Raw genomic sequence first — 25,601 nt, forward strand, 5'->3', positions numbered from 1 at the left:
TTCAGTGTTGAGAAGTATACAGCTAATGGTTTCTCCCCCTGTCTCAAATTCTTCACATCACTTCTCAACTTGTAAACCCTGGCCACATTTAATTTTTTGAAATATGTTTCAGCAACACTATCCCAAATTTCCTTTGCCGAATTCATCCACAAATAGTGTTGACTAATCTATGGTTGCATTGAGTTGACAAACCATCCAATAACAGTAAAATTTTCTTGCATCCACTTTTCATAGAATGGATCATCTTCTGGAGGAGCCTTTTTGCTCCTGGAGATAAAACCCCATTTGCCTCGACTACAAATATGAATTTTTACTGATTGTGACCAAGCCAGATAATTAGTTCCATCCAGCTTGACTGTGGTCACAACCAGTAGAGAGTCAACAGAGGCTCCTGGAACTTGTCTGGATTCAAAAACATGCTTGTTTTCAAAGTCTGAGGAGTTCATCTTCTTAAACACTTCAAAAATGACTTCAAACAACTTCGAATAACAACAAATGAAGACAGAACAAAAACTGTGTTGTGAGCCAACCTCTATGCAATCGTACCAATAACCTACGTCACACCCGGAAGCTGGGAGAAATAGAGAAAACTCAGCTGCTCCTTGTAGACTTCACAGAACACCAATCCACTTGATTCGATCTTCAAGAAGAAGAATGAGAAGGCCTTCAGTCACTAAGCACCCAGGTCAAACTCCCTGTGGGGCCCGCAAATCAGACTTCTCCAGAAAATTAGGGTTTTGGGCAACACACTTGAATCTGTCAAGAGGACGACAAAACCAGTCCCCTTCTCTCCAGAAACCACTAACAACTGGGCTGAAATAGGTTTCTTTAACTATTCATACGATTCAGTTCTCTATACACACTGTGTATGGGAAAAAAAAGGTGAAAAAAAGGGAAAAACGAGCCTGCTCTGATACCATGAAGAAAAACAACCTTTTGAGAAGAAAGGGCTGTTTAGAAAGTTGCAAAAAACCAAAAGAAAGTAGCAAAAATCAGAGTTCAAGAGGAGAGAAATAAGAAGGTGTCGGCAACTTGGGTTCAAAGAGAGAGAGTTTCGAACATAATCTCTTCTCTTACTCCCTTAATTCTATTTCATTAAGTTAAACTTTAGTAATTTACAGAGAAGCCCCTAGTTGGGCAAAAAATTAAAAAGACATAACATAAGAAAGAATAAAGCCCATATTAAGGCCCATTACAGCAAAGAACATAAAAGATAAAAAAAGGATAAACAGCCTATGGGCCATTCGGCCCATCTTCTCTACAAGGGCTGAATTGCCCTTATTTCTTACATGATAAAAAGAATAAAAGAAATCTAATAATAAAAACTGAAATAACTACCAACTAACACTGTCATAACTAACTGAGATATTACTGCCATACGAACACAGTGGGCACCACATCAGTGGGGTCTACACTCCCCTTCAAGTTGGGAATAGATGTTTGTCATTCCCAACTTGCATAGGTCTACTTCTAACTTCTTCCTTGGAACAGCCTTGGTGAGAAGATCTGCGAGCTGCATGCTGGAGGTGATATAACGGAAGACACACTTCTTGAGATGAAACCCTTTCTCTAACTAAATGTCAGTCTACTTCAATATGCTTAGTTCTGTCATGCTGTACCGGATAATGGGCTATATTAATGGCAGCCTAATTATCACAGTACAACATTAAGGGCTTCTCTTAAGCAACACCCAACTCCTCAAATAGTGATTTCAACCATAGGATTTCAGCCACACCATTTTCCATGGACCTATATTCAGCTTCAGCACTGGAATGAGAAACAACACTTTGTTTCTTACTCCTCCAAGAGACAAGGCTACCTCCTACAAAAGCACGATATCCATAGGTAAACCTTCCATCATCAACACTCCCAGCCCAATCAGCATCTCTGTAAATGAGTGATGTACAAATCCATTTTATTGTAAATGAGTGAAAGTACATAATTGATTTGTGTTATCTATGGTGTGTTTTTGTGTAATACCCTTAAACTGGACACTTATGAGACTCGTGTTAGTTTAGAATCTTCACAGCCGTTGGATAGACGTGTGGAGGTTTATCCTGCCAAGGCTGACACTAATGTGCTGCCAAGAAGGTGGTGGCTTGTCTCAGCTGCCAAGGTGAAACTTGAGGCACATGTAGTGTGGGTTTGATTGAAACTCTGAACCGGACCATTTTCCAGTTATGCTCTGGACCTTCGAGATAGATGGGCAAAACAGGAAAGTTACACCTAACCCCTAGACTCGATTATGGTACTGCACTAGGTGTTGGATTGGGTTGTCCTTGATATGCCAATAAGTGAGATCCTTAGAGGGGGCCAAAACCTAGGTATGTTGGGACAGTCTGAGAATTCACCTGAGTGGGTGATCATAGTGACAGAATCATCCCCTTTGTCGGACAAAGTAAATGATCGGGGAATGCACTCTCTCTGATGGAAACCTAAACTGTCAATAATTGATTTCAAACTTGTTAAGATTTGTTTTTCCAAAATATATTTATATAGAGATATACATATATATTATGTTTTCACAAAATGTTTGCAAAAGGTTTTAATTCCTAGGATCCATGTGAGTAGAGAGTGCAACACTGTACCTTGCAGTCGAGGGAGAGGTCCTCTCTTGTTGGGCAGTGTTTGATCATTATGGGCTGAGAGGTTAAGTGTAAGACGATTTAAGGTTATACCTAATGGGCTAATCTCACATAAGTCCATAGTCCTTGGGCGTTCATAAGGTGGCTGGACCCAGGGACCATTTAGTGTAAATGTTGGGCCTATTAAGAGCCCATACTGATGGGCTCAGGGGTTCACTGTCTACAGCAGTGAATATGGCCAGGCCTTGTAACAGAGGTTGGACTGAACCCATATGGCTTTTGTGGAGATCAATGATGGGGTCCCACACCATACAAAGAGAGCCAAACTAGCCAACATTTAAAAGGGTAAGTCAGCTATATGACTTAATGGGCCTAAAGCCCATTTCGAACTGGGCTTAAGTGATTTAATAAAATGGGGCGAATCTAGTTTGTAATCTGATTAGGATCAGAAGTAAGATAAGATAAGTCTTATCTAATTAAGAGTCCACATCCAAATATCAGATTTGGATCGAGAAACTCTTTCCTAATTGGATTACGAAGCTGATCCAGAGAAGGTTATAAATAAGGGGGCGAAATCCTCAACTCTTGCCACCCTACCCAGTTCGATCTCCACTCTTGGATCTAATCAAGAATAGTTCTTGATATTGTTTCTTGCTAGAAGAAACAATATGAAGTCGTGTTCACACACACCCTACGTGATTCTTGCTGAAGAATTAGGGTTCTTGCTAAAGAACCTCTTTGTTGATCCTACCTCAACATAAGCTGTGTCATCTTTAGTGGAGGCGGGTTTTGGTGACCTCTTTGGGCGTGAGCACCTACATTGGGAGTTACTATTATTCCATATAAGGTATATCCCTCTCCCTCTTTTGGTTTTAGATCTGGTCCAGTTTGTTTCAAGAACCAACCTTGAAAATGCAGTTTTCTAAATTAGGGAATACAATTCCCGGATGGGAGAAAGAAATTTTTTGAAATTTAGCCCAGCCACCCTGCATGGTTCGGCCATCCATATGATGGATCTCCCATCCCTTCACGACAAACCTTCTTTCCTGTTTCTACATCATAAAATCCAGGAGGCAACTGCATGTAGACTTCTTCCTGCAAGTCTCCATTGAGGAAGGTATTTTTAACATCCATCTGGAACAAGAGCCAAGAGTAACTAGCTGCAAGGTATAATAAAACTCTAATAGTGGTCATCTTGGCTACTGGAGCAAAAGTCTCCAAGTAGTCTATACCATAAGTCTGAGTAAATCCCTTTGCAACTAATCGGGCCTTATACCTTCCAATGGAACCATCAACATTATGTTTCACAGTAAACACCCATCTACAACCAACTAGTTTCTTCCCTTTAGGCTGGTCAACTAGATCCCAAGTATTATTCCTCAAAAGAGCATCCATTTCAACCTTCATTGCATCTTTCCACTCAGGAATTGACAAAGCTTCCTGCATTGTTCTAGGGATAGGAATATCAGCAATGGATGCAAGAAAGGACCTGTAAGAAGGGGACAGGTGATCATAGGACAGGAACTGGGAAATGCAGTGAGTTGTGGATGTGGTGCAATGTCGTTTGCCTTTACGGGCTGCAATGGGGAGGTCAAGGTCATCCAATGGAGGTAAGAGCTCAACGGTGGAAGGTATCCCAGTGAAAGGTATCTCATCTGTAACACCTGATGAAGGAATTGTGGTACCTGGATCTAGATCTGCAGAAGGAACTGGGGCTAGCATGGACTGCTGATGACCAAAATCAACCTACCTCCACTGCCTGCAATAGACTCTCAAATCGCGGCACCTCTGACAACCCTCCCCATTACATCCCTCATCACTCAATGGAACAGGTAAAGGAACTTTTGATGAGTTAACCCCACGCTCCCTACTCTCCTCTTGAGGAGAAACCCTAGGATAATAGGGTACATCCTCAAAGAAAGTAACATCCATAGAGACAAATCTCCTCCCAGAAGTGGGTTCATAGAAGCTGTTAGAGCTGCCGAATAAGGGTAGATTAGTCAATTTGTTTCTGTTAAGTTATGTGCTTATGTGGCAGTCTTAATAGTGACTTCCTATCCCATACTTGGGGGCAGTTTAGTCTTTGTACCACTAATTAGAGACTAATCCATATTAAGGGTCGACTGATAGGGTTTAACCTATCAAGTTCGACTGTTCTCTTCATCTTCTTCTTCTTCTCTTCTCCTGGTTCGGACTACTGTAGCTACAGAAATAACATGGTATCAGAGCAGGACGTTGTTCTCTAAATCTCCTCACAGATTCGTGACCTGCTCCTTTTCTGTTCGTGACCTCATTTTTTTTTTCTTTCTTTCTGGGCTGAAGAATAGAGAACCCAGATTCGACCTAGGTCTGAGAACACCTCAGTACTTCTTTCTCTGCGCAGAACCTGACTTTTTTTTTTCAAGAGAACAACTTCAGAAGTGGATGGTCGACTAAAGCTCTCCATCGAAGGTTGGTTACCTCCTTTTTTTTGTGTTGTTGGTATTTCTGGGTTGAAAGCCTTCAAAATCTGCGGGGACTGATCAGAACCTAGAGAACTAGGTTGTTTGTTGCCTTGGTTCTTGGAAAAACGTCCAAGAACAGGTTGTGTTTACAGTGGCCGAATGATATAAGGGTATGTTTGACCCTTTTTTGTTGGTCTGTAGTTGTTTTGAAGCCCTTGTTGGTCACAAGTGACCTGAATTGAATGACAGGTTACTGCAGTGGTAGTGGTTGCTGTTTTCTTTGGACTTGTAGTGCCCTCTGAAAAGGTCAGACAGACCTGTACCATGTGTGACAGCTATGGTTGTGTGGTGGTGTTTGTGATGCTCAATCTCTATTGAGCAGCTTTAAGAGGGCTTGTATGCAGTCAGTGAGTTGCTGAATTAATGTTAGTGTGATCCATGATTTTGTGAAATCAGTAGTGGTGTGAACAAGAACAAAAGTTTGTGTACCTATCAACTGTGTTTGGGGACTGTAGTGTCTAGAACATCAAACTCCTAACAGCAGTACTTAGTTGGCTACCAGGAATTCAGATTAGAAGTAGCATTGGAAGAGCATCATGGCAGCAACTGGAGATGGTTGTAGTGATCAGAAACCTAGTGTGGTGATTCCCTCTGACTATTTGGGTGTGCAGATGACTTCAATTAAACTTAATGGTGAGAACTATGTACCATGGGCCAAGTCAGTGGAAGTTTTTCTCAAGGCAAAGAGGAAAGTGAAGCATGTGAAGGAAGATAAACCGCCTGCTGACTCTTCAGGGTTTGATGACTGGGAACAGGAAGATGCCAAAATCATGACATGGTTATGGTATGGAACCCAAAATAAGTGCCAACTTTATGTTCTTAGATACAGCTAAGGACATATGGGAACATGCCAAGAAGCTTTATTCTGGGCAGGATAATACCACACGGGTATATCAGCTCTATCAGGAGTATTTCGATCTGTAACAAGGGAATAAAACCCTAGAAGAGTACTATGCCAGTATGAAGAACCTCAGAAATGAACTCAATGTCTATCATCCCCTCACTCCAGATGTTAAGGTTCAGCAACAACAGAGGGAACAACTAGATGTCACGAGGTTCTTAGTGGGGTTGAAATCAGAATATGAACCAGTTAGGGCCCAAATATTAGGGGGCTCTACTCTTCCTACACTTGAGGAAGTGTTTTCACGGCTTCGTAGGATTTCTTTGGGGCCTACAGAGAATCCCACACAGTCTGAAAGATCAGTATTTGTGATAGCCAAAGGAGGTGGACGTGGTACTAAAGGGGGAGGACATGCCTCCCGAGGAGGTCGTGGTGGTTCTGTATTTGGCCGTGGTGGTGGTCGTGACTCAGGGGGAGGCCGTGGTAAAGGAAAAAGTAACTCTACAAGGAAGTGTACCCATTGTGGCAGGGACGGACATTCGGTGAATTTTTGTTATGATCTTCATGGCCCTCCTTCTACATGGGCCAATCATGCAGTAGCTGGTGGGGTTGATGTTAGTGATAACCAACAGGCAGGTCTAACTCCTTCCACATCTACATCTGTTTTCGGGAAGGAGATGGTGAGTGTACCGCGTGATGAGTATGAACGGTTCCTCCAGACTACTTCACAGCATACTACTGCCACCCTTGCCCACTCAGGTATAGCTTGTCTGTCATCCAAACCCTCTCCCTGGATTATTGACTCTGGAGCCTCTGATCACATGACCGGGACTCCAAGTGTATTCTCTTCCCTCTCTGAAACTTCCACATCTCAAATTGTTACCCTTGCCAACGGTTCCTCTTCTCCCATCTGTGGTGTTGGTAATGTTGACACGGCTTCTCTTTCTTTATCATTTGTTCTATATGTCCCCAAGTTTCCATTCAATCTTATGTCTGTTAGTAAATTAACCAAGACTCTTAATTGCTCTATGACATTTTTCCCTTCCTTTTGTGTTTTTCAGGATCTCAAGACGAGGAAGAAGATTGGTGAGGGGCATGAGGCTGGTGGATTGTATTACCTTGACGGTGGTGGATCATCAGTTGCACTTCAGACTTCACTCACTCCTCTACAGTGGCATTGTCGACTAGGACATCCATCTCTCAAGGCACTCAAGATACTGGTTCCGTCTTTGAGTCATTTGTTGTCTTTACAGTGTGAGTCGTGTCAGTATGGGAAACATCGTCGTATTCCCTTCAGTACTAGAGTTGAAAGTCGCATGTTGAGTCCTTTTGCTTTGGTTCATTTAGATGTTTGGGGCCCGATTAAAATAGTCTTATAATGGTTACAAGTATTTTGTCACTTTTATTGATGATTGTTCAAGGATGACATGGATTTATTTAATGAAAGAAATGAGTGAATTATTTTCCATTTTTCAAAAATTTCATGCTGAAATACGTACACAATTTGGTGTTCCAATCAAAGTTCTTCATTTAGATAATAGTCGTGAATACTTTCTTACTTCCTTTCAACAGTATTTAGAACAGCATGGCATCATTCATCAAACTTCATGTGCATCCACTCCTCAACAAAATGGGGTGGTTGAATGAAAGAACCGTCATCTCCTTGAAATTGCTCGGTCTATTCTTCATCATATGAATGTTCCGAAACGTTTTTGGAGTGATGCTGTACTTACTATGTGTTTCCTTATTAATCGGATGCCCTCCTTCATTCTTCATGGTCGGTCCCCTTCTCTATCTTGTTCCCCACCTTGTCTCCCTTTCCATTAACACCTTGTATATTTGGCTATGTGTGCTTTGTTCACAATCTGAGTCTTGGAATAGACAAGCTGGATGCACGCTCTATTAAGTGTGTCTTTCTTGGCTACTCTCGGACTCAAAAAGGGTACAAGTGTTACAATCCCACTACTCGGAAGTGCTATGTTTATCCTGATGTCACCGTTTTTTAGTCTGTCCCCTTCTTCTCGGGACCTGAAGTATTCGTATCATCACCTTTGCTTCCTCTTCCTCTTCCAGTCAGTGATCCTGTTCCGGGTGCTCCAGTTGGGGTTGACCCTTCACCTCCTCCAGTGCAGATCCCTACTGAACGACCACCGATCCGGCACGTGTATACTCATCGAAAGACACTGGCTCCTCCAGCTTCTACCTTGTCTGTGGATCCTGTGGTCCCTGAGCCTTCAGGACTTGATCTTCCCATTGCTTTACGAAACGGTAAACGTAGTTGTACCCTCCATCCCATTTCCAATTTTGTTTCAGTATCTCGCCTTTCCGCTTCACATCGCCAGTTTGTTTCACTATTGTCATCTATTTCGATACCTAAGAATATCTGAGAGGCTCTTAGCTCACCTGGGTGGCGGCAGGCAATGGAGGAGGAACTCTCTGCCCTTCAGCATACTCACACGTGGGAGCTCACTACTCTTCCACCTGGTAAGCATGTTGTGGGTGGTAAATGGGTGTACACTGTTAAATACTTGCCGGATGGTAGTGTGGAGCGCCTGAAGGCCAGACTTGTTAAAAAAGGTTATTCACAGTTGTATGGGGTGGACTATATGGAGACCTTCTCTCCAGTGGCTAAGATTGGCTCTGTCCGTGTCTTAATTTCCCTGGCAGTTATGTATGATTGGCCCTTGTTTCAACTTGACATTAAAAATGCCTTCCTTCATGGTGACCTTATGGAGGAGGTATATATGGAGCAACCACCTGGGTTTGTTGCTCAAGGGGAGGATGGTAAGGTGTGCAGACTGAAAAAAGGCAATTTATGGGTTGAAACAATCACCTCGTGCTTGGTTTGGGAAGTTTAGTGAAGTGGCGAAGAATTTTGGAATGAAACAATGCCAAGTTGACCACTCAGTGTTCAGCTATGATTCAGAAGCCGGAAAGATTTTATTAGTGGTCTATGTGGATGATATTGTCATAACTGGTAGTGACAAATTGGGGATCGATAAGCTAAAGGTCTTTTTGCAAAATCACTTTCAAACAAAAGACCTTGGAACATTGAAGTATTTCTTGGGTATAAAAGTTGCTAGATCAAGACAAGGTGTAAACCTGTGCCAAAGAAAATATGTTCTTGATCTGCTGGATGAAACAGGACTGTTAGGTGCAAAACCGACTGAAACTCCCATGGAACCAAATGCTAAGTTGAGCAGTGATACAGGGGAGATATTTGATGATCCTGGAAGGTATAGACGGCTAGTGGGGAAGCTGAACTATTTGACTATCACGAGACCAGACATCTCCTTTGCAGTCAGTGTGGTGAGCCAATTTATGCAGAACCCTCGGATACCTCATTGGGATGCAGTTCTTAGAATTGTAAGGTACCTGAAGGGAGCTCCAGGCCATGGGATATTGTACAAACCAGGAGGAAAACTTGAAGTAATTGGGTATACAGATGCAGATTGGGCAGGTTCTGTGTCTAATCTCTATCTACTATAAGTTATTGCACATTTCTTGGAGGAAATCTTGTGACATGGAGGAGTAAGAAGCAGACAGTTGTGGCAAGGAGTAGTGCTGAAGCCGAATACAAGGCCATGGCACACACTACATGTGAATTAGTATGGCTGAGGAATCTCCTACGAGAAATCGGATTCTCCATGGATAGACCTATGAAATTGTACTATGACAATCAAGCTGCACTCCACATCTCATCCAACCCTGTTTTTCATGAGAGAACAAAGCACATAGAGATTGATTGCCACTTTGTGAGGGAGAAGGTCCTTACTAGAGAGATAAGCACATAACATGTGGGCTCAGGTGATCAGTGGGCAGATTTGTTTACAAAAGGCTTAAGCTTAGGGAGAGTGAACTATATATGTAACAAGCTGGGATTATATGACATATATTCTCCAGCTTGAGGGGGAGTGTTAGAGCTGGCCAAATAAGGGTAGATTAGTCAATTTGTTTCTGTTAAGTTATGCGCTTATGTGGCAGTCTTAATAGTGACTTCCTGTCCCATACTTAAGTGGGGGCAGTTTAGTCTTTGTACCACTAATTAGAGACTAATCCATATTAAGGGTCGATTGATAAGGTTTAACCTATCAAGTTCAACTATTCTCTTCATCTTCATCTTCTTCTTCTTCTTCTTCTTCTTCTTCTTCTTCTTCTCTTCTCCTGGTTCGGACTACTGTAGCTACAGAAATAACAGAAGCAATATATCCCTTTTGAGTTTGTACATAACTGAGAAAAATACATTTGGAGGCCTTAGGAACAAATTTGGAACGATGAGGGCTAAGAATCTGAACAAAGCAAGTACAACCAAAGGTTTTAAGGGGAATAGTAAACAATTCTTTATCACGATATAGAAGGGTAAATGGAGGTTTCATGTCAAGATCCCGTGAAGGAACTCGGTTGATGAGATACATTGTTGTAAGAATAGCATCTCCCCAGAAACGAATAGGCACATTGGAGTAAAACATGATGCTTCTAGCCACCTCCAATATGAGCCCATTCTCTCTCAGCAACCCCATTCTGTTGTGGTGTATGAACAAGTACTCTAGTGGATAATCCCATGATCAAGCAAACAAGAGGCTAATGGGGAGGTAAAGTATTATTTCGCATTATCGGATTTGAAGATTTTCATTTTGACCCCAAATTGGGTTAAAATCATCTAATAAAAGATCTGGGTCAAAGCAAGAACCTCATCTCGATGACGCATAAGGTAAACCCAAGAAAAATAGGTATAGTCATCAACAAACAACAAGAAATATCTGTATCCCCCAATAGCAGTTGTTGTTAGTTTTAAATTGTTTTTTCTTATTCATGTTGTTACAATGCTGTCATCTTAGATTGCTGGCAGCATGTTCTTTTCTTTTGTTTAGGGTGTGCTACCAGGGTGCCAGGGGCCTATTTGCAATTTCATAGAATTGTTATAAAACTTTTAAATAAAAGGGAAGTTGGGTGCCACCAACTCCAAAACTTTCGACCCTTCATATCTTTTTCTCTTCTTCTTCTCCTCCTCTCTCTCTCTCTCTCTCTCTTCTCTGTTATTCCTCTTCTTCATATTATTACATGGTACCAGAGCAACACGCTGGGCAATAGGAGTTTTCTTTCGCTAAGAAGCATTCACTCAACCCATGCGTCAATCTCTTTTCTTGGACTGTGAAGACCAAATTTTCAAATCGGACTGATCCGAAATAACTTTCGTCTCTTCTTTTAGGTTCTTCCTTGGTCGTAGCACCAAGGTAACCCTAATTGGTGGAAGCCGATGCTGTGAAGCTTCCTTGCCTCCTTCGACTGATACTGTGAAGATTCAAAAAACGTCCTTTTGACCTTCGACTGGTGCTGTGAAGACCTGGTTCCTTCGACTGATGTTGTGAAGACCTACAAACTTTCTTTTTTGACCTTCGGCTGATGCTATGAAGGCCTGGTTCCTTCGACAGATGGTGTGAAGACCTATAAACTTTCTTTTTTGACCTTCGGCTGATGCTGTGAAGGCCTGTTATGTTCCTTGCACCTTTGTACAGATGCTGTACAGGGGTGTGTGATCCCCTTTGTCCAGGTATATGCTAGAATTAGTCTGTGAAGTATGGAATATACATCAATATACTTGGTACAGCAGTATTCTTCTTCTTCCTGGACTGTTTATGTGCTTCAGCAGTGTGTACATGTTTTCAGAAGTAGGTTGTGGTGTTTTGTGCCTTAATTGTGACTGTTAGAAATAGTACTGGTGTGAGGACTGGTCTTGTGCACTTGATGAGGTTGCACAATCAGTATTAACAGCCATATTAGCATTACCCCTTTTGTTCCTGAGTTTTGCTGGAACTAGATGAGAATGCAGCTTCCAACAGGTGTCTTTAATATGCTTAGGTTTCTTGCAATGTTCACATTACTAGAGTCCACTTGTCTTCCTTCTTTATATCCCTCTCTGTATCACCCCTAGACTTAGGTTTAAATGTTGCCAAGGCTGGTTGGAAGGGTTGACATCATAACCTTTCTCCTAGTCTCTTCACTATGCACTAAGCAGTAGGCTTGTGATAGGGTCACATTGTCTCTTGTCAGTAGTTGTTGTCTCACAAATATCATATTCAGGATTTAGACCAGCTAAGAACTCAAAAACCCTATTAGTTTCAACCTGCTTTCTATGAGTCTATGCATCCTTCTGACTTTCCCACTCAAGTGTTTCTAGATGGTCAATTTCATGCCACAAAGATTTCAAGGTAGAGAAGTAAACCGAGACTGGTTTCTCTCCTTGCTTAAGGTTGTTAACCTCACATTTCAGCTCATAGGCCCTAGCAACATTAAGGGGTTGGGAGTAGGTCTCTTTCATGACATCCCAGATCTCCTTAGTTGTTTTTTCCCACAAATAGTTTCAGCTGATATGTGACTACATAGAGTTGCACAACCATGTCATAACCAAATAATTCTCCTAAACCCATTTGGTATAAGTTTGGTCCTCCTTAGTTGGTTCCTTCACATCTCCCAACAAGTAGTTCAGTTTTCCTCTACCCCCAATGGCCATCATGGCCGATTGAGTCCATTCTAAGTAGTTTGATCCATCAAACTTAACAATTGTAATCTGAAAGGTATTCTCAAACATGTTACCAGAACTACTAGTCCCAAAAACACCTTCCCCTTGATTCTTGAACTCCATTCCTGATTAAGAATTAATAAAAAACCTTTTTTAACTACTGTAATAAGAGAAACAACACCCAAACAACTGATAACAGCCGGCCTAGGTCTTCAGGAGAACAAAAAACACAGTTCTGAATGAAACAAGTCCAAATTTTGATCTGAAACCAATAATAGTTCTGAATTTTAGAGTTTTCTCTCAAAACCCTAAAAACACAGGTGAAAAAGCAAAGATTTTCCATCCGCACCTCCCAGAACAAACCAAGATGATCTTTTCTAAAGTCAATCTCAAGAAAAAAGGCTTACTTTATGAAAAAGTTCTGGCCGCCACCTTCTAGCTGATGCAAAATCCTAATCTTGAGGATCCGAAACTTATTTTGATTCTTCCTGATCACTGAAACTTTCCCAGGCTTCTACAATCTCCTTAGTAGCAGCTGTACACTACCAGTAACCTCCAAGAATCAGCCGATCCACCTTCTCTGTTGAAAAACTTCCAAACCTAGGAAGTTCTCATGTAGTCGGCCTAATTAGACAAGCATAAGAACTCCTAGGTCGGCTCTGATACCAAGTAGTCGATCAAGACTACAATCTGTCTTGAATTTAAAAAGAAATAAATACAAATTTGAAGAAGAGAAGAAGAGAGGAGAAGAAGAGAAAAAGTACACGAAGAGGAATTCAGAAAAGAGAGAGAGAGAGGGTCTTGACTTCTGCCGACCCACTCTTGTGATTTATATAAATGTTTGACTAACTGTAAAAGGGCTGAATTGCCCTTATCGCTTGCATGGCAAAAAGAATAAAAGAAATCTAATAATAAAAACTGAAATAACTACCAACTAACACTGTCATAACTAACTGAGATATTACTGCCATACGAACGCAGTGGGTACCACATCAGTGTTCTCTATAGAATTTGTTATACTACTAATAGAGAACAAATTTACAGGTAATTTTGGAACATGTAGCACATTAGAAAGGGTAAGTCCAAGAGGAAGGGAGATGGTTCCTTGACCAACTATGGTAGAGAAAGAGCTATATCAACTAGTCTCACCTTGTCCTTGCCAGATAAAAGATGAAAAGATTGAAAACAATTTGGCTTACTAGTCATATGGTTCAAGGCTCCAAAATTTATTATCCAAGGGGAGTCTGAGGGATGAGAGGCCACATGGAAAGTTGTGGCAAAATTACCATTACCTAATGTAGATGCAAAGGAAGTCGAGGGAGGATGAGAAGAATCCATCTAGCGGATTGCCCTTCCATACAGCTCCAAATGGTCACAGAAAGAACTAATGATATCTTCCTTGGGATCAATCACGGAAGGGCGGTCCTGGCTTATCTCCTGGGCCCACTTTGGATTCCCATGGAGTTCCCAACATGTATCCCGAGTGTGTCTAGACTTCTGACAATGAGTGCACCATAGCTTATCCGTCAACTTTCTTCTAGAAGTCACTCTTCTTAAAGGAATTACCAGCTCTTGTATCTACACTCCCTTTTGCTACTAAGGCAATCTACTCCCTCTCAGAATTATTCATCACATTCTGTCTATTCTCTTTTGACTATACTAGGGCATACACTTCTTGCATTGATGGGAGATCTTTACTCCCCAATATCTGAACCTGGATAGACTCATATGTAGGGTTCATCCCCAAAAGGAAGGCAAAAACCCATTGTTGGGAAACCAGAGGCTTGTAGGCTTTAGCATTTGCATCATACTTCTAGTCTATGTTCTGATAATGGTCTTGTTCTTTCCAAATCAAGGTCAAATGTGAATAGTAGACAAAGACACTCCTCTCCCCTTGCTTACATGTTGAGGAGGCAGCTTGCAACTGATAAATTTTGGCATAATGTCGTTGTTCTGAATATGTAGATTTAGCCTGCTCCCAAATCTCAAGACATGTTTCTGCCCACATGAAGGTCTTCCCTACTAGTGGTAGCATGGACAATAACAGCCATGACATCACCATGTTGTTTCCCTGGTCCCACCTATCATGTTCTACACTTCTAGACTTTGGTTCTTTGACTTTACCATTAATATACCCCACTTTCCCCCTTGTAGTTATGTAAAGCTTGATTCCCCTTGACCATTCTTGGTAATTGAGATCATCAAAGGGAATCAAGCATTTGCCTTCCCTTGGAGTTTTTTTGGCACACAACCAAGAGGGAAAGGGAAGAATTCCACAGAAGTTCCTTTCAAGTCAACCCAATGCACCCTTTCTTGGATTCAATCCACAAGAGACACAGAAAAAAAGTTATAAGAGAAAAAAAAAAAATTATCAAACCGCTTATAATCCCAAATCTACCACTCGATACCATGTTTTCTTGGTAAAATATCACCAAAAGATCAGAACAGACAAGAGAGAAGAGAGAGAGATTTTGGAGTAAAAAAGTGTTGTTGGCGGCGCCAAGTTTAGTATTTATATTAGGGTGACTCACTCTAATAAAAAAGAAAATTACACATATACCCCTATGGTACAAAAATAAAGAAAAGACCGATAGTTTTAACAATTTTCTTGTATAAAAAAATTCAAAAAACTCTTATCAATTTTTGTAATTTTCCTACATTTTTTTACATTTGGTTTTCTTATACTTTTGTTATTTATTTTCATTTTATTGCTTTACTATAATTTTTGTTGTTTTTCTATATTTCTTATACTTTTCCAATTTTTTGTAATTTTTGTATTTTCTTTGCATTTTATCATTTTCTAAATGTTTCATAGTTTTTGTTGTCTTGTTGTTTATACATTTTTCTATATTTTTTATTTATTTGCAATTTTGTGTTTTTTCTATATTTTTTTATAATTTCTTCAGTTTTTATGCAAGTTCTATTTTTCTTATTTTATATTTTTCTAAATTTCTGCATTTTTGTTTTTTTTTGCAATTTTCTATTTTTTTACAATTTCCTATGTTTATGTGAAATGATACTTTCATTTAATTTTCCTCTATATTTTTTTGTGTTTTACATGAAATATATTTATCATTTTCAGTTTTTTTGTGCATTTTTGTTTTTATTTGAAAAAATAGTTTTTGAACTTTTTATCATTTTTATGTTTTCTTAGTTGACATTTCTATGTTTAATGCATTTGAAATAATGGAAAATTAGAAAATATGTCACAGTTTGGGTTAGGATGGGTTATATGGGGTGGGTCAGGGTGGGTTGTGACTAGACTTGTTCATGGGCCGGGCCAGGCTTTGTATATGTATCAACAGAATACACTCAGGCCCGAGCCCAAGACCGAGCTCGGGCAGAAATTTTAAAAAAGATTTTTTTTTATTCAATAAAAAAGTGTTTTATTTATATTAAAAACCTTCAAAACTCAAAAATAATAAACATCTCACTATTACTTGGAAAAAAAGAGAAGAACAAAGAAAAAATATTGTATACATTTTTTATTAAATAAAATATATTTTTATTATTTAATATATTGTATCAAGTCAGGTTCGGGCTCAGGTCGGGCTTTTTTGAGAAAGCCCGAGCCCGAGCCTGCGGGCCTAAAATTATGACCAAGCCCAACTTAATAACAGTCGGGCCAGGTCAGCCCGTCGGGCTACCCGACCCATGAACAGGTCTAGTTGTGACCCTTAACATCAATAAATATGGGTGGAAAATGGGTTGGAGGGTCAATATGGGTGGGTTGATACCCAACCCACCCATTTGCCACCCCTACCCACCCATTTGCCACCCCTACCTATAGTAGGTCTGACACATACTTCCTCTAGGAAATGAAGATCCCATGTTTGAACCTTGCCACCTCAATGCCCAGAAAATACTTCAGCTCCCCAAATCTCCAAGAGTATGCTTTTTTCGATGGATAACTATCAATTTTATTAATTAAAAAAAGATATAATGCACATGTGTTGACTAAACATACTTAGGAGGGGGTCCCATGGTGCATGTTGCTTTTTTATGACATTTTTTTTTAATTGATGAAATTAATGAAAGATTAAATGCAAAATTAAGGTTTTGGGCAAATTCCTTAGAAACAAGATGTTTTAAAATAAGACTAAAACAGAATATATGATGTGTAAATTTAATAATAATAGGAGTGCAAATAAGGGTATTCTTAGGATTAGAAACCAAGAGATAACCCAATGTGACCTTTTTTTGGTACCTTGGTTCAATAATTAGAAATTAGTGGCAAAAAAGACTTAAGAGTATGCTGAGATGGACAGGTTGGACAACTAGAAAGGGTAATATTAGAAATGGAGTCACTCATAAGACCTTAGGAGTAGGTCAAACAGATGATAAAATGAGAGAAAAGTAGACTAAAATGGTTTTGTCACATGCATAGAAGACCATCAAGGGTACCTATAAGAAGTAATATGTTACAAGCTGCATAGGCTAGAAGGGCTATGGGTAGACCAAAAAAGACATTCGTAGAAGTAGTAAGAAATGATTTAAGAGATAACCCAATGTGACCTTTTTTTGGTACCTTGGTTCAATAATTAGAAATTAGTGGCAAAAAAGACTTAAGAGTATGCTGAGATGGACAGGTTGGACAACTAGAAAGGGTAATATTAGAAATGGAGTCACTCATAAGACCTTAGGAGTAGGTCAAACAGATGATAAGATGAGAGAAAAGTAGACTAAAATGGTTTTGTCACATGCATAGAAGACCATCAAGGGTACCTATAAGAAGTAATATGTTACAAGCTGCATGGGCTAGAAGGGCTATGGGTAGACCAAAAAAGACATTCGTAGAAGTAGTAAGAAATGATTTAAGTGCTAATAATTTAACAATGGATATGGCATTAAATAGGATTGGAATGGCGATACATGTTTAATGTAGCTGGCCCCATATAGTTGGGATAAAGCTTGGATGCTGATGGTGTAATGTACATGTATATACAAGACACCTTTTTGAAAGCTAATTTCTATTGACTCTCCCCTTCCTTTTTTTGGTTTTGATCAGCAAATAAGAATTTTATTCAATTAAGAGAAACAAATTACAGAATTACAGTAAAACATAAAACAGACAATGCACCACATAGTATTGCAATAAAGCTCAGAAATGCTTCTGCCTATAAACTCCCTGTTTAGCTAATGAATCAGCCATCCCATTTGCAGTCCTCCTCATCCAAGTGAAAGAAGCACCAAGTTCCCTTGCTAGACTTTCAATGTCCCTTAAGGAGCATTACCCCTGGTGTTAGTCCACGATATAACCTTCCTTATTTACAAATGTTCCCAAATCATGTGATCATTCCCCACCCCCTATTTTGCTAGGATGCCTGTCATACTATTAGCTTCCCATTGTACCCAAATGATTTTTACTTCTAAATCTCGGGTTAGCCACCTGAATTTTCTTGTCTCAATTCTATATGACCACAAAGCTGCCTTTTTTTCTTAGCAACCACCCTCCAGTTTTGAGTCACCTTCAATTATCAACTTCTTAATTGTCATTTCCTTCGCCCTTTGCACCCCTTCCATTACAACCCTGATCTCAGCCCTTAACGACTCTTCTACAACCAGTCCTGGATACAAAGAAACAAAACATATACTTCCTCATTTCTAAAGAAACCTCCCACTCCTTATGGTCTTAGATTCCCCCATGTTACTTCTCCTTTCTTCATGATGTCCCTACTACTTCCAATTTCTGACAATGTCATCCATTGAATAGGATGAAAAGCTATCTAAAGACTTACCCAGTGACCTGCCCTAGCGGTTACACATTAAATAATTGCCTCCTTATTCTTTTCCTTGTCCACGAACATCCTACTGTTCCTTTCTTCCCATATTGTCCAAATAAGCACAACCCTTGTCAAGTCCTATAGTGTCCAAACAAGTACAGCCCTTGCCAAAAATGGTTTAGTTTCCCAGTTTTTTTCTAAAACACTGGATACGATATCCATACCGAAACATAAAATTAGTAAAGTCGACTAAATTTTAAGGCAAACAGACAAGAATAATAAGCACAGACAAACAAATATCATACCTTACAAAGATAATGCATGAGAGTCATCTTGTTGTTCCGCGCACGTGTATCAGAGAGTTTAAGGAGGCTATCCAATCTAAAACCAATAGCCGAACCTACACATGGGATTGTGAACTTAGCAGGCAGACTGACAGACAAGCATGCCAAATAAGATTTCAAGCACCAAACAGAAAGGAAATAGTTGTCTACACAGAGTGGACAAAGAAACACATCAGGCCAGACAATGGGATCATGCAAGAATGACAACACGACATGAAGAAAGCAATAGAACAGTTAGGATCAACACTAATCACTCAGAGATAGAACAGCTCCCTGTTTCCAAAGCCCATGAAAATCACACAATGGGAAATTGACAGCAAGCAGTAATTTATTTATGGTATACATGTTACTGAATTAAGATTCTAACAACCAGTGAGATGACAAGAAAAACCATAATGAACAGGTACACAATGCAAAATGTCAAGGATTAATTATAATCTACATCAGACATAACATATTAGCAATCCAGATCTAGCACTTGATCAACCTAGTTCTACAAATTGTGGAGATATTGTGACTTGATGTATCTTATTAGTATAGTGCCTGTTGTACATTACATTACGTGTATTCTTTATTCCTTTTTTCTCTTCCATCCCTATATAGGCATTCTTGTAATTGTAATATCTATTAATGTATAAGAGACTCTTTGAGGTGGGGATTTATTATTCTGGACACCTCTAAGATTATTCTTGTTCTCTTCTCTATTCGGCCAAAGTACTATTCTCCCCCTAAGGAGAAACAGGAAAGAATGATTGATGCCTAGTGAAAGTTACAACCATGGAGATGAATGTATGACGAGAGGAGGGCTCATGACACTTATATCCCTTTTGAGTGGTGACATATCCCAGAAAAGTACAAGGAATAGAAACACGGGTCAAGCTTACCACAAGACAGAGGCAAGTCCTGGACAAAATACCAACACCCAAAAGTACGAACTGGGATAGAAAACAAGGGAGACTGAGGAAATAAGAGCTATGGGGCCTTAAACTTGAGAACACGACTACGCATACGGTTGATAAGAAACGCAGTGGTCAACACAGCATCAGCCCAAAATCCCTTAAGTACATTAATATGCAACATCAAACTGCAAGCAAGGTTCAAAGTACTGGAAACACTAAGTGTATCGGAAAAGCAACTTTAAGAGACGTATTGGGATATGCCTAGGATCAGGGGCGGAGCAAATATTTTGGGTGGGGGTCACATTAATACTGATTTATCTCAATCATGACCCAATTTGATTTCTTGAAATCCTAATTTTAACTATAACAAAATCCATTAATTTTTTGCTATTCAATCCAATTTGTTTGAATTGGATTTTTGAAGTTATACTTGAATTAGAATGACTTATTTACTTATATATTATAGGGTCAGATTGAACAATGTCTCAATCTTAACCTAGCCTGAAATTTAATATGAATTGGATTCATATTTTTTAACTTTAACCTTAACAGAAACTTCAAACCGAACTTTCTAGTTGGATTTTAGTTGTAGAATATGTTAGAATGTTAGAGTGATGTTCGGCTGATAAGAGTTCTTATTAGCCCATTCTTATGTTTAACTTATCTTGTAACTGGGCTTGTGTTAATGGGCCTAATCCTGTTTAATGATTTAAGTCATCTGGGTGTCCCATCACTAATCAGGGGCATCCCAGTAATTTCTTGTACCTTGTACTATATTCATCTATAAATAAAGAACTGGTCGACTGGCTAGTACAGTTCGACATTTTCAGCATCTCTTCTTCTTCTCCTCTTCTCTGCTACTTCGACTACAGTGGTTCAGCTTTCATGGTATTAGAGCATTGAGCACTTTCCTGGTTACTGCCGACGCCATCTCATCTTTCTTGCTGTAGTTCACCTTTTTTTTTTATCTGGGTTGCTGCTGTGAAACCCTAGGGTTGCAGGAGAACAACACAAGGTTCGACCTAGGGTTTCCCTTGGTTGTAGGGCGCAAGGGAGGTAAGACCCTGAAGCTGGAGTCCTACTAGTTTCTAGTAGTTAGCAGCTATTCGGCTGCTAAGAAGAGGTCTGTATAGGACAGACCTAGTTGAGGACTGATTTCAGCAGTCCTAGTGTTGTCTGTGAGGGGAACTCCCTTTACAGTAGCAGTACTCGAAGTGCAAAGTGGAGTCTACATAGCACAGGTCGGTTACCAGCCCAGAACACTTTTTGCTGCTGTAACAGAGCTGCTTCAGAACTGTGACAGTCTCGACAAGTCTGAAACTGTGTTGCGAGCTGTCAGGACCTGCTGAGGTTACTTCAGCTAATCAGAACCTGCATCAGAACTGGTTCAGAAAAACCTTTACAAGACTGTGGCGACTTCAGTTACTGATCATTTCCAGGTCGGTTACCAGCCCTACTCCAGCTCTGTGAACTGGTTCAGTTACAGAATTTTTTTTTTCTTGCTGCTGTACCCGAACTGGTTTAGTCCAAGTGAAGCCTATCTGTGTGCTATCAGCACTGTGAACTCTGTGACTACTTCGGCCAGCCCTAACCAGAACCACCAACAGTACTGTAAACAACTCCTTGACCGAAGTTAGGATGTCATCACTATCCAGTGAAGTTTCTTCTAAAGATAACAGACCTCTTATAAGGTCTTCAAACCTGGAGAACCCTAATCTGCATAGCTTGCAGATTACAAGTGTGCTATTGGATGAGTATAACTTTAGAGAGTGGTCTGTCTCAACAAGACTATTTATTACCTCTCGTGACCTCACTGGCTATTTGGATGGAGACAAGAAACAACCAGAAATTGGCAGTCCTGAATACACCGTGTGGCGTAAGGAAAATGCCACAGTCATGTCTTGGTTGCTGGCCTCTATGACTCCTAGGGTGGCCAGAACTGTTCATCACTTCCCCACAGCTGCTAAAATTTGGGAGAAAGTATCTAAGACATATGGCCAGAAAAAGAACAATGCTAGAATCTACAGGCTGAACCAAGACATTGCAGCCCTAAGGCAAGGAGACATGTCCGTGGCAACCTACTTTGCAACACTGGAAGGCCTCTGGGAAGAGCTTGACCACCATTTGATTTTGGATTGGAAAAATGCTAATGATAAGGGGAGGCATGATAAGCAGATTGAGGAGGGCAGAGCCTTCAAGTTTCTGGCGGGTCTTGACCCTGTATATGAAGGTATAAGGTCACAGATTCTAGGGAGAGATGAATTACCTGAGCTTCACCATGTCTACTACCTGGTGAGGAATGAAGAAGCAAGGAGAAAGGAGATGCAAGTTGACTCCCAGACACAGTCAACAGAACAACCTGGAGAGCATTCAGCCTTAGTCTCCACTAAGGGGAATAGATTTTCAGACAAGAAGTCCCTCAAGTGTACACATTGTGGTGGTGAGAAACACACAAAGGAGAAATGTTGGGTCCTGTACCCTCATCTGAAGCCAGCTGCTCTGAGAAAGGACAAAAGGCAACAGAAGGGCCACACAGCAAGTGGGAATCTTGCCACCAACAACAGTAGTGACAACTCACAGAGTATTCAGACAGTGTCATCTTCCACCGCAAGGCAGGCTGCCGACTCCTCTGGACCAAGTACTTTGGGCTTCACAGCTAGTGAGGTAGAGATTCTCAGTCGGGCATTAGCCCGTCTGAAGAACAATTCTTTAGCTTCCACCTCTCTTGCCAAATCAGGTACAGCCTCTGCATTTAGTGCATCTAGTTCCATTAGTTCTACCTCTTGGGTGATTGATTCCGGAGCCACTGACCATATGACACATATGTCCTCCTTATTCTCCACATATCATTTGTTGTCTGGCCAGGATAAGATGAGAGTAGCTGATGGGTCCCTCTCCACCATCTCTGGAAAGGGGGTGGTTGACCTAAGCAAGGATCTCTCTCTTAAATCAGTCCTACATGTTCCTAGTCTTACCTCAAATCTGTTGTCTGTTTCAAAGCTTACAAAAAACTTGAACTGCAGTATAACTTTCTTTCCTTCTCATTGTGTCTTCCAGGACAGATTGACGAGGAGAACGATTGGGAGTGGTCATGAGTATGGGGGCCTCTACTACTTTGATGAAGATGTCAGCTCAGCCATGCAAGCTTCTACTACTAGTCCGGAGAGTGTGGAGTCAATAGCTAGGCTGCACTTGTGGCATGCTAGGCTAGGTCATTTGTCCTTTTCTTCCTTAGCAATGTTGTTTCCCGAATTATGTAAGGGCATTTCGAGTCAAAGTTTAATTTGTGATGTGTGTCAAATGTCAAAACAATGTAGATCAATGTATCCAATTTCTAGTAATGAAATTCAAGCCCCTTTTGACTTGGTTCATTCTGATGTTTGGGGTCCTTCACCCATTGTTTCCATTGATGGCTTCCGTTACTTCATCAGTTTTATTGACCATTATTCTCGGTGCACTTGGATTTATCTATTGAAAGGACGTGAAGAAGTTCCCCGGATAACTATGATGTTTTGCAAGATGGTTGAAACACAATTTGATAAAAAGATCAAGCAATTCCGTTCAGACAATGCAGCTGAATACTTTGAAAGATCCCTGAACTCATTCATGGAAGATGCAGGCATGTTACATCAATCATCGTGTGCTTACACCCCTCAGCAAAATGGGGTCGCTGAGCGCAAGAACAGACATCTATTGGAGACAGCTCGAGCCCTTCTTTTCCAGCACAATGTGCCCAAGCAATATTGGTCTCAAGCGGTTCTCACTGCATCATACCTGATAAATCGGATGCCATCTAAGGTACTGGGTATGAAGACCCCTTTCTCTGTTTTGTGTCCCACTCTTCCAGAATTTTCTCTTCCCCCGCGGGTTTTTGGTTGTACATGCTTCATACATGTGAAAGATCCAAAGAAGACCAAGCTGGATCCTAAGGCTACAAAGGGAATATTTTTGGGGTACTCTCCTACGCAGAAGGGGTATAAGTGTTATGATCCTGTCTCCAAGAAAAAATATGTCACCAGGGATGTAGTCTTTTTTGAGTTTCAACCCTATTTCGAGTCTTCTCAGAATCCTCTTCAGGGGGAGAGTAGTGGGTTGGAAGAGGATTCTCATTCTCCCTTCCTTTTTGTTCCCATTTCAGCACCTTCCACTACTACTAGCTATAACATTCCGGGTCAACCTAGTGAGACTCCCACTGTGCCAGTTGCTTCTCCAGATTCGGCTGATACTTCTGAAGGTTCCAATAAACAAGAGAAAGAGATACTTATGAAGGGATGAGAGATCCATCCTATGGACGCCCAAAGATTGCGGAATAAGGGGCGAATTTCAAAAATTTTATCTCTCCCTTCAACTGGGAATCGTGTTCCCTATTTAGAAAATCATATTTTCAAGGATCAATCTTGAACCATAAACTGAACCAGATCTGAACCAAAAGGAGTGGGAGAGGATTATACCTGATACGGAGAAATATTATCTCCCAATGGAGGTGTTCACGCCCAAGGAAGGATCCAAAATCTGCTCCCACTGAAGATGGCGCAGTGCAGGGTGGAGCAGAATCAGCAACGTTCTTCAAAAGAACTCGATCCTTCGTAAGGATCAACTGGACGACTTGAGTACAGCTCCAACCAATCTTTTCACAAAAGATTGAAATCAAGATCCAATCTTGATTGCTCCCAAGAACTGGAGATCGAACTGAAGGAATGGCAATGGCAAGAAGGTGGCGGCAGGAGAGAATTCGCAGTATGCAGGAAATCTCTCAATCTCTCTTTCTTTAAGAGAAGAATGCTGTTGATGATGTAAAAGGCTGCCGCCCCCTTCCCCTTTTATAATCTCAAAGGGATCAGCTCCTAATCAGATTAGGAGTTGCTAATCCAAATCATATTTGGGTTAGAAGTCCCTTAGTGATAAGGGATAATCCTTATCTTATCTGCAAATCAAATCAGCTGTCTCCTAATCTAATTAGGAGGTTTCCAGATCTAAATCTTATTTAGATCTTGGACTCTCTGAGTGGATAAGGTCTAAGCCCAATCCTTTTAGCTGACCCACTTCAGAATTCGCCCCCTTTAAATGACTGATCAAATTAGCCCAGTTCGAAATGGGCTTAAGGCCCATTAAGGTTATGTACTCAAAAACCTTCCAAATTGCTGCCCAGTTGGGCTTCCTTGTATGGCGTGGGACCCAAGCATTGATCTACACATCAGCCACATGGGTTCAGCCCAGCCTTTGTTACAAGGCCTAGCCGAATGCACTGCTGAAGACAGTGTACCCCCTGAAACCCATCAAATGAGCTCTATGGGCCCAACACTTACACTAAGTGGTCCTTGGGCCAAGCCACCTTGTAACACCCAGGGACTGTGGGCAGATGCAAGATTAGCCCATCAGGCATTATCCTCAATGGTCTTACACTTAACCTCTCAGCCCATAATGATCATACACTGCCCGACAAGAGAGGACCTCTCCCTCGGCTACAAGGAACAGTGTTGCACTCTCCACTTATATGGATCCCGGGAATTAAAACCTTCTTGCAAACAATTTAGAAACCATACATATATACTTTTATATCTTATATAAAATATATTTTGCAAAACAAATCTCAACGGTTGAAATCGGCTGCCGGCAGTCTTGGTTTCCATCAGTGAGAGTGCATCCCCGATCATTACCTTTGTCCGACAAAGGGGCTGATCCTGTCACTATGATCACCCACTCAGATGAATTCTCGGACTGTCCCAACATACCCAGGTTTTGACCCCCGCTAAGGATCTCACTGATTGGTACATCAAAGACAGCCCAATCCGACACCTAGTGTAGTATCATAATCGAGTCTAGGGGTCGGGTGTAACTTTCCAGTTTTGCCCATCAATCTCCAAGGTCCAGGGCAATACTGGAAATCTGGTCCAGTTCAAAGATTCAATTAATCCTACACTGTATGTGCCTAGGGTCTCACCCTGGCAGCTGAGACAGGCCACCCCAACCGACTTGGTGGCACCACAGTGTCAGCCTTGTCAAGATAGGTCTCCCCAGACCGACCCACTGGCTGTGAACATTCTAAACTAACACGAGTCTCATTAAGTGTCCAGTTTAAGGGTATTACACAGAAACATACCAAGGGAACATGAATCAAATATGTATCTTTATTCATTTACAATAAACTCATAAAGTACATCATTCTGATTGAGGCTAAGGGCATA

At 40.8% G+C, this 25,601-nt stretch overlaps 1 protein-coding gene across 2 annotated transcripts in view; it reads right to left on the minus strand.

The window, feature by feature from the left end:
- LOC104603308 (formin-like protein 18) overlaps positions 1-25,601 on the minus strand; it is a 160,926-nt gene that overhangs the window by 76,178 nt on the left and 59,147 nt on the right. For both annotated transcript variants that reach the window (XR_736198.3, XM_010267305.3), the window contains exon 12: positions 18,479-18,573. Coding sequence is in view for 1 of the 2 variants with exons in the window: in XM_010267305.3 (XP_010265607.1) it covers positions 18,479-18,573 (95 nt within the window). In the remaining variant the exon portion in view is untranslated. The remainder of the gene's footprint in view (positions 1-18,478; positions 18,574-25,601) is intronic.

Source organism: Nelumbo nucifera, chromosome 2 (assembly GCF_055504915.1).
Source record: "Nelumbo nucifera cultivar China Antique chromosome 2, China Antique-T2T, whole genome shotgun sequence".
Lineage (NCBI taxonomy): Eukaryota > Viridiplantae > Streptophyta > Magnoliopsida > Proteales > Nelumbonaceae > Nelumbo > Nelumbo nucifera.